This window comes from Coregonus clupeaformis, chromosome 37 (assembly GCF_020615455.1).
Source record: "Coregonus clupeaformis isolate EN_2021a chromosome 37, ASM2061545v1, whole genome shotgun sequence".
NCBI classification, from domain to species: Eukaryota; Metazoa; Chordata; class Actinopteri; order Salmoniformes; family Salmonidae; genus Coregonus; species Coregonus clupeaformis.
The window spans coordinates 33050633-33061097 of NC_059228.1; the positions used below are offsets into that span (position 1 = coordinate 33050633).

General features: G+C 44.4%; 1 protein-coding gene across 1 annotated transcript; it reads right to left on the reverse strand.

Moving 5' to 3' along the window:
- Positions 1-1387: 1387 nt before the first annotated feature.
- On the reverse strand, positions 1388-10214 carry LOC123482777 (sulfate transporter-like). The gene is made up of 4 exons (XM_045211620.1): positions 10090-10214; positions 4521-5138; positions 3602-4341; positions 1388-3425 (listed from the first exon to the last, which is right to left on the reverse strand). The coding sequence occupies exons 2-4, from the start codon at positions 5115-5117 to the stop codon at positions 2618-2620; spliced, it is 2145 nt and encodes a 714-aa protein (XP_045067555.1). The 5' UTR covers positions 5118-5138; positions 10090-10214; the 3' UTR covers positions 1388-2617.
- Between the last annotated feature and the right edge of the window lie 251 nt (positions 10215-10465).

Sequence of the window (10465 nt, forward strand, 5' to 3'; positions counted from 1 at the left end):
CTAGTGTAGCCCAAAGGCCGGCAGATGGAATACATTTACATTTTAGTCATTTAGCAGACGCTCTTATCCAGAGCGACTTACAGTTAGTAATGTGCATACTTTTTTTTATTTTTTTATACTGGCCCCCCCATGGGAATCGAACCCACAACCCTGGCGTTGCAAACACCATGCTCTACCAACTGAGCTACATCCCTGCCGGCCATTCCCTCCCCTACCCTGGACGACGCTGGGCCAATTGTGCGCCGCCCCATGGGTCTCCTGGTCGCGGCCGGCTACGACAGAGCCTGGATTCGAACCAGGATCTCTAGTGGCACAGCTAGCACTGCAATGCAGTGCCTTAGACCACTGCGTACTTTCTTTATGAAATACCATTTTCCACCACCATAATAAAGTGGCTAATGCTACTTCCTGATATTGCATATGGCGTTCAGTCAATCAGGTTGCAGCAGTCTGTTGTTTACCTTGGTCTGAATACTGTACGCAATGTCAGGAAGTAGCCTTCATTAGCCACCATAGCATGGTGGTGTAAAATAGTGTTTCATAAAGAAAGTACGCATATTTTCCCCGTTCTTTCCCGCCATTAAATTTAGTTAAGGGGGAAACTGATGCCTTTGCAGCCTGAATGAAGAATGTTTAACATACGAACCAGTCCAAAGGGGTTACGAGTGTATAGCCAGATTCGTAGATTCCTTTTGGACGGTCAAATTAAATGACACCGGCCTTTGGGCTAGATATAGCACATCTTGGAAATAACCGAGTGTGTTGGATATAGTGTTGTTGTTTATTTTTTTATTAAAGCACACCTTAAGTCAATGTTTTAAAAGTTTTATAACTGCCATAATTCATACACATAGAAAGGGACCCATTTCAGCGAAAAAAATTGGATCATAGACACACGGAAAGGTGATATAACCGCCTGTCTGCACGTACACCTAACTCACTGTGGACACAACAGAAAATACATTTAGGGTGACATTTTACAAATGGCAGTGAGCAAACTAAGTTAGTTTAACTTTTGATTATCCATTTTGGTAACACTTTTCAATTATGTTGTAGTTAACATGAACTAAAGCGTTCACAAAGCAGTATCCTTGTTTATTAAAGGCAATAAGACATTGTTTATTAGAGCAGTTGTTCATGTTAGTAAAGTGGCAATTCTTGAATTGTGGTGGTATATGAGCATGGCATTTTTTCTTTATTTATCTTTCTAGATTGTTTTTAAAAATCTAAATCAACTATCCTAACCTAAGTCAGAGTAGTGTTGAACAGTAATGCAAAAATGACTTGCATCAAAATGTTGAAGGAGGAAAGGAGCATATCAGGCCTACCTCACAATCAGAAAAAAACAACAGAGACTGGTTTAAGTAAATACATTTACTTACAGAGTATATAAATATAGGGTCATTCAGAAAGGCACTTCATAAAACATTATATGATTTAATTTCAGAGGCACTTGAAAGTACAAGAATACATTTACAATTTCCAGTAATAGATATTTCCCTTCAGATGATCTCGTATGACCTCAACATTGATTGTCTCTATATTCTACATGCAAATATAACAGTTTTACAACTACAATAAACTAAAGCAGATGGTAACACTCTTTCACAGCACTGATTACTGACTCTAGTATAACTTTAGTCAAATGCAGACATAAATATATACTGCTATGGCTAAACAACCATAAGAACATAAATACCAAATAAAAATGAAACATACAGCATTAAGGTATCAAAACCCCTGAAAGCACAAAGGCTGTTTGATTAAAAATGTTAATAAAACTTTGCGTTTGGACTGATAAACTGAAACTTTCTCAGTTACTGAAAACTTCTGGCATGGCCTAAACTGGCTGGAGTGAAGGATTCTGGGAGTGTCCCTGAGCAGCAGTCTGGAAGGCTGTAATTGGTCAATAGAGGTGTTTTTCTACAATTTTTTTTTTTTTTTCTACTGTGAATAAACTTCTTACATTCCAGAAAGCTAAGACAACACAATATCAATCACTACTTCACTACAAGTTGCAGCTGAAAAACGATCATGTATAATTTATAACTGACACAATCTCATTCCGCATTCAAAATAGATAACACCCTCTTACACTATAACCATTAATCTTGTTGACGCCAGCTCTACTTTTGCTGTGGTAACAAAGGATCGAAAGTGTCAACAACAGTAACATTCGCACTGTTTGCACAAGAAACAAACATGGAGGGAAAAAATTGGGTGCTAAATCATGGTGCCACAGCCAGAGGACCAAATCCATCTCCGAACATTGCTTTAAAATAAGCCTCCTAAAACTTGACAATGCATGACAACACATTCTGTCTTAGATGAGATTGTAACAGAAAGTTCATTTTGGTTCACAGTCTGACAAGATCAAAGATGAAGATTACATAGCTATACTGTAAACATGACATTCAACTTTCAGTTCAAAGTATCTGTAATCCTGCAATAAGTGTCTATAAAAAAGCACATCTTTTTGGAGACATTTACATATGTTCCTGTAAGGCACAATAACAATATTGGTTGTGATTGCTGTTGTTTGAGATAGATATTGTATATTTGTCTATGTTGTGTATAAAGATATGTTTCTGTAGATTTACAATCGTTAAAGCTCTTGTTAACAGGATGTGTCACACTCTCCATTCTGAGATGAGAGGCTCTGTGCGTAGAGGACGGCATCACTGATGGTGAAAAACACTCTTTCCTTCTCTCCCATACCCTTCTCTGGGTAGTAGCCACCTCTGTCCAGTGACTCCAGTACTGAGGTATTACACTGGGCCAGGAACACCTGTACCCCCAACTCCTTATAATCCTTACACACCTCCTTCATCGCATTGACCCCTGCTGTGTCCAGGAACAGCACCGGGCTGCAGTCTATCACCACAGAGTGGAAGTTGACTTGATTTGGTAGGAAGACTTTGGTGGTGGTAGTCAACTCTTTCTCTTTACCCTTAGTCCCGCCCTCCCCTCCTGTCGTCATGGCTGCTTCTTCTTGCTTTCTCCTCTGTTTCTCCAGCTTCCTGCGCCGGGCCTTCTCCTTGACGGGGTCCAGGCCCAGGTGGCGGTACAGGGCCTTCTTGAACAGGCTCTGGTTGGCGTAGTAGATGGGCGCCTCGTAGCGGAAGATGGCCACCCCAGGCTGGGTCTGCAGGCCCTTGTAGGAGGCCAGGTCCTCATAAAGCTCCCGTTGGCCGGCCCGGCCCAGCCCTAAGGCCTGGGCTCTCTGAGTGCGCCCCAACACACAGAATGCTGAGACCATCACCCCAACCAGCAGGCCTAGCTCTGTGTTTATCAAAGCTGAGGTTGCCATGGTCACCAGCCAGATGGCGGTGTCCAAGCGGTTCACGCGCCACATCCGTGGGACGTCTGTGAACTTAAGCAAAGCTCCCCGGAGGTTCACCAAGATGATCACTGCTAGCACACACCTGGAGACGACATGGAAACACAGCAAGTCAATAAAGTAATCACCAAATCAGGTGGAACATCATTATCTGGCAAACATTTTCAATATGAGCAAACTATGTGTAGTGGATGTTATGATCTCATGAGATGAACATGTATAGTAAAGCTAAATGTTACACACAGAATAGCATGGTCTAACCTCTGCAGGGAGTAGAAGAGAGGGGAGATGACCAGCAGCACCAGCAGCAGCACCAGGGCCGTGACCAGGCCAGACAGCTGAGTCTGGCAGCCTGTAGACTCCTTCACCAGGGTCTTGGTCAGGGCAGCGCTGGTGGTGAAACAGCAAAAGAAGGAGGGCAGGATGTTACAGAAGCCTATGGCGTACATCTCCTGGTTGGGATCCACCACATAGCCGTGCTTCTTGGCAAACATCTCAGACAGGGAGACGGTGATGGCAAAGCCCACGATGGCTATAGAGAAGGCATCTACCGCTACGTTGGGGATCAGAGACCAGGACGGGAGCTGGGGGGGCAGGAAGCCCGTGGGGATGGTGCCGGCCACCTTCGAGCCATACTCCTCCTCCAAGTGGCCGAAGTGGGAGGCCAGAGTGGCAGCGATGACAACGAACAGCTCAAAGGGGATGGGGGCTTTGAGCTTGGCTTTGAAGCGGTTGTTGAGCTCCTTGGTGGGGACCAGTACTGCCAGGCACACTAGGCTGGTGACCAGGTCACAGAGGTTGGTCTGGCCCAGGTTCTGGAAGAGGCTGACCCAGGTCTTGATGAGGGTGCCCCAGCCCTGGGCGCGGGGCAGCTGCAGTCCCAGGAGGTACTTGACCTGGGAGGTAAGGATGGTGAGAGAGGCCCCCGTGGCGAAGCCGCTCAGGAGGGAGTCTGACAGGTACACGGATACAAAGCCCACCTGCAGGAGGCCCATCAACACCTACAACCACAGAGTGAAAACAGAGAGGGAGTAATGGCTTTAGAAAAAATAGGAAAACACTAAAAGTCATACTAGTCAGGACCAATGACAATCAACTTGTTATAACATGAATTAATTCTGTTTGTCATTGATTTGAATCACGTGAGACGTTACAACATTCCCCCTTTACACACATTTACCTGGTAGACCCCTGCTGTAAAGGTGACTGTGGCCCCCACCATGATGGCATAGCAGCTCCTATCACAGACCGGCCCTCCGGTGCTGTTCCCCATGCCCAGACCCAGGGTAGCGTTGCTACTGCTACTCTCTGTGATGTACCCTGCCAGCGCCAGCTCCCTGTCCACCACCTGGCCCACCAGCAGGCACAGCACCCCGAAGATGCCCACAGAGATATGGCGTGAGGTGCCCAGCAGGGTGTAGATGATGCTGGAGAAGAAGGAGGTATAGAGGCCGTAGATAGGGTCCTGGCCTGCCAGCAGAGAATAGGCTATGGACTGGGGCACCAGCAGGATGCCCACTATCAACCCTGACATGACATCACCCAGGATCCAGTCTTTGAGCTGGTAGCGTGGCAGCCATTTTAGGATGGGGATGAACCCTAGAACCTGGGCCTTGGCTCGCTCTGAGCTGCATGTGCACTGCTTTTTCAGTTGGTGTGAAACGGCTGTCCTCCAATTGTCCTTCTCCTTCTCCCTTCTCTCCAACACTAAGGGGACATGTGGGCCGTTCTCTGCTCCCTCATCTGCCGAGGCACAGCAGTACTCTTGAGCCATCATAGCAGGACCCCCTTCTGTTCACTTTACACAGAAAAAAGGCAGTTAATAACCTCTAAAAGTCTCAGTCGTGGTGGGGGGGGGCTAAGATATGGAATTGTTTTAAGGTGGTAATACCATGGATTCTAGGAAACCTTTAGGTATATACTGTAAAAATTATAGTAATGGGGGCCTGTACTACTTAAGCCCATAGAAACGCATTGAATAACACATTCATAAATGGCAAATAAGAGATATAAGAAAGCTCAGGAAATAGTTTAGTTTTTTTGGATACATATTTAACCCCTAATTATGTTGGCACAAAACTACCTCCATACTTCCATTCATTTGTGTGGGTGAGCTTCAGATGAGTCCGTGACACTTACGGGTCGTAGAGCAAAACGGAGAACACCATCGTGTTTGTGAGAGTCTCCCGAACATAATTACAAATCAGAAAACAAATCAGAAAACTTGGGGGGCCAAATAAAACAACCAGCCCGCCAGTTGGGGAACCCTGCTCTAACCGCTAGGCTATCGGCCACCCACCGCTAGGCTACCTGATGATATGATTCAGTTGGGGAACCCTGCTCTAACCGCTAGGCTATCGGCCGCCCACCGCTAGGCTACCTGATGATATGATTCAGTTGGGGAACCCTGCTCTAACCGCTAGGCTATCAGCCGCCCACCGCTAGGCTACTTGACGATATGATTCAGTTCGGGAACCCTGCTCTAACCGCTAGGCTATTGGCCGCCAACCACTAGGCTACCTGACGATATGATTCAGTTGGGGAACCCTGCTCTAACCGATAGGCTATCAGCCCACCGCTAGGTTACCTGACGATATGATTCAGTTGGGGAACCAGGCTCCAACCACTAGGCTAACGGCCTCCCACCGCTAGGCTACCTGATGATATATTTCAGTTGGGGAAACCTGCTCTAACCGCTAGGCTATCGGCCGCCAACGCTAGGCTACGTGACGACATGATTCAGTTGGGGAACCCTGCTCTCTAACCACTAGGCTATCGGCCGCCCATCGCTAGGCTACTTGGCGATATGATTCAGTTGGGGAACCCTGCTCTAACCGCTAGGCTATCGGCCGCCAACTGCTAGGCTACCTGACGATATGATTCAGTTGGGGAACCCTGCTCTAACCGCTAGGCTATCGGCTGCCCACCGCTAGGCCACGTGACGATATGATTCAGTTGGGGAACCCTGCTCTAACCGCTAGGCTATCGGCCGCCCACCGCTAGGCTACCTGATGATATATTTCAGTTGGGGAACCCTGCTCTAACCGCTAGGCTATCGGCTGCCCACCGCTAGGCCACGTGACGATATGATTCAGTTGGGGAACCCTGCTCTAACCGCTAGGCTATCGGCCGCCCACCGCTAGGCTACCTGACGATATGATTCAGAAGTGCATTCTTTATCAAAATCAAATATATTTATCATGAAAGCAACAACACCCACAGAGTCAATGTGTTAGCACGTTAAAGTGATCAATCATTCTTAAATCAGTCTTCGACATCATGTCACCAAGCTTGACAGATATAATCATCTGACTCCAATAATCAATAACTACAGAGAAAACAGAAAGGGACAATATGTTTGGCATCACAGGGTTATTGACAACACATTTACTTACCAGTGTTCTCAATATACTCTTGACATGTCATATCCAGAAAATGGAACAAGTTACTTGAGTAATTACTCTGTAAGTACAGTACAGTGTAACAAGTATTCTTAGTATTCATTGTTACCCTACTATACTTTGAGGGTTACTGCTGTAGGTTTAGTTGCATTACATTGCACAGTAACATGAACGTTATAACATAAGTTATAATGTACCTTTCACAACCTAAAAGCTCTCCAGTGTGTGCCTTTCTGTGTCAAAGGCAACAGTTGGGTGCGGGAGTTTTGCCATAACAATTTACAAAATTATTGACTGTGCAAATATTGGAGTTCCACTTGCTGGAGATGAAATAGCAACGAGGATGTTAGGCTGTACCCATAAAGACATACATACTAGTGGTGCCCGCAATTGCTAATAACCCATCTGCAACCGCCTGACTATGTGTTAAAGTGAAAATCTGAGACCCTAACCCGCAAATATAGGAAATGCGCATGCAGGCTACAGCGTAACCATTTTTTAACAGAGGGTGCAGGATTTGTTTTGTGCCTGATTTAGATATGTTTCTGCTTATAATTTTCTACATTTTGGTAGGCTATTTGTTACTCAACTTATCTATAATTGGATACATGCAGCTTCTCTTCTGTCATTATATGTTGCCCTAGGAGACTAAATAAACCCTTGCTCAACAGAATGTCATAAATCGATAGAATGAATGCTTCAATCTAGTTGACATCGGTAAAGTTTTCTCTGTCATCTCTGCTTATTTCGAGGAAGGAGAGCTGTTTAGGGGCCGGAGAAAAAAATGCAATATCTCGATAAAAGATTTTCAGTGCAAAATTTCCAAATGACATCAGTTTGACCGGTTGTAGGGAAATAGAAAGCTGTGAAAATTACCCAACATGTTTCTGATAAGATTTCAGTTCGGCTTGGATGCATATTTTATGTGGTTGAAATACTATCAGATTTTATGATGCTGATAAAGATAGCACCTCTACAGATGGTATCTAACAGCGCATTCGCAGTTCTCTCAAGATGCTTAAAGAAATAAATCATATTTCTCCACCTCTGTTCCTGAGTCCACATTTAGCCTACATTTAGTGCATCTAAACAGTAGGCTACAGTTCCCTTGACCTGTTACTCAACCGAAATGTGTCTTCTGCATTTATTCTGCATAGTCCCCTGTAGCTCAGTTGGTAGAGCTTGGCGCTTGCAACGCCAGGGTTGTGGGTTCGTTTCCCACGGGGGGCCAGTATGAAAATGTATGCACTCATTAACTGTAAGTTGCTCTGGATAAGAGTGTCTGCTAAATGAAAAGATAAAAAAATTAATCCAAAACCCTCTGAATCAGAGCGGTGCGGGGGACTCCCTTAATCGACATCCACGTCATCGGCGCCCAGGGAGCAGTTGTTGTTGGGGAGCCTATTTGAAGTTCCTGTCTTGTGACTGTCGACAGGGGCGGACTTAGTGATTTGGAGGCCCCAGGCAGAGACCAGTCTGCGCATTTGCCTCAACGACGATGGCAGTATTATCAGTAGCACCTGTCTTTTTACTAAAGAAATGCGTATTGTATCCCCCTAGAGTCTAAGGACCTGGGCTGGATTTCAACTAAGCTAGCCTCGTTGAGAACCAGGCTTCCCTAATACGGGTAAGCCTAGGGAAGTTCATAAAAATAGCTAAATAGGGGTGGAGACCCGGTGTAAATCAGTGACGCCTCACTACACGTCAAACCAATCAAATGCCTTGCTTTGGCAGCGCTCCAATAGTGCTCACTAGATTAGTGTCGTAGGTGCAACAGTGCATGACGATTATTTTTACAGTCTATGGTGAGGATGGCCAGGAATTCGCAGATTAAAACCCAATCAAAATATGTTGATGTACCACAGGAGGTTGGTGGCACCTTAATTGGGGAGAACAGGATCATGGAAAAGACTTGGTGGAATGGTATCAAATACATCAAACACATGGTTTCCATGTGTTTGATGCCATTCCATTTGCTCCATTCCGGCCATTATTATGAGCCATCCTCCCCTCAGCAGCCTCCTGTGTGATGTACAGTATGTCGATTTTGTGTATAGAGCACATTTCTGACAAAACAGAGTACGTTTTTCCTCCAGATTTTCTTCAATTTTCTGCAATGTTGCAAAACTAGAATGCCGTTTTTGCAATACAAAAAGGGAGGCTTGACAGTGACGTGATTTTGGAGGTACGGTAATGCGAGACTACTACTAAGCTTACATATGGAATTGTTTTAAGATGGTCATACCAAGGATAAGTTAGCTATTTGATTAGGAATTTTTGTAGGTATAAAATATATATATATAACCTCCGTGGTTCGACATTAGTTAATTTTCTGGCACTTCCCAAAACCATTTGGTGATTGGCGTGTAGGCTATTTGGCGCGTGTACAGTTTAGGCCTTAAAGTTTAGGCTTATGCACTAAACCTCAATGTAACCTATAGGTATAAATTGCACAATAATTATCACTTTTAGGGATTTTTTTACTTATTGTTTTCTCTTTATTCAACCCGCCAACCACCCACCTGCCCTTCATCCACACAATATCCTATTTAAAGACCCTAAACCCGCACGCCCCACGGTTATGAGTCAACCCGCGCATCACTAGTAATGACTGTCACTGTGCCTATAGGGCCTACACAGCACCGACCTATAGGATGAATTGGTCATGCAGCAGACTGACTGAGAGAAAGAAATACGTGGCGTTGCAAACGCCATACTCTACCAACTGAGGCCATTCCCTCCCCTACCCTGGAGGACGCTGGGCCAATTGTGCGACTCCTCATGGGTCTCCCGGTCGTGGCCGGGTACGACAGAGCCTGGATTCGAACATATATACTATACTATACTCGGGAGTATAGTATAGTATATATGTATATATGTAGCGTATAGTAGCTACATAGCTATAGCAAGGCAAAAAGTACATGTCATGCATATGCCATCTTTTTAGAAAGGTCTAAATATATATGACAGTAGGAATACTCTTTTTAACCCTGTACATAAGGGTTTAAACGAATTTAACCTCATTAAAAATATATATGTAGGCCTAATCAATGAATTCAAGAAAGTATTTGTTATAAAGTTGTTATAGCTAAACATAGAATAGCCTCAAATATTTGTCAATACCTTATACAACGGTAAATGTAGATTACATTAGGTACTGCTAAATGACTAAAATGTCAATGTAAATGTTATGAATGGGGACCATTGTGAACAGGTTGTCAACGTGTACATCACCAGGTTGCCTACAGTACTTTGTTGACAGCAGTTTAGACAACATGCACACATCTAACAAATAGTTATCTTCGGTTACTATTAATTCGGTCTATTCAATTGCAGAACATTACTCACCTGAGACTGTTACTGCTCTCCATTCATCAAGTTTCTGCTAAATGACGAAAATGTAATGTAAATGTAAGTTATTAGTATCAAAATCATTGGATACTTTTTGTATTGTTCAGCCGGGGATTTGTAGCGCTCGGCTTGTCTACGTAATGACATTTGAAGCCCAACGCGAACGCCCCAATCACATGATAGGCTACAGGAAACCCCTTTCACGTGACAGCACACACAAACACGTTCTCAAATTCTCTGAAAAGAGTAGCATTCTCTTCTGAACCTAGGAAGAAAACAGTGTGGAGAATGATAAGTAAGAACATCACACCATGAACGTAGTATGTCACTTTCTGATCATTGTGTCGATTTGAAAACTATATAGTGATGCAAC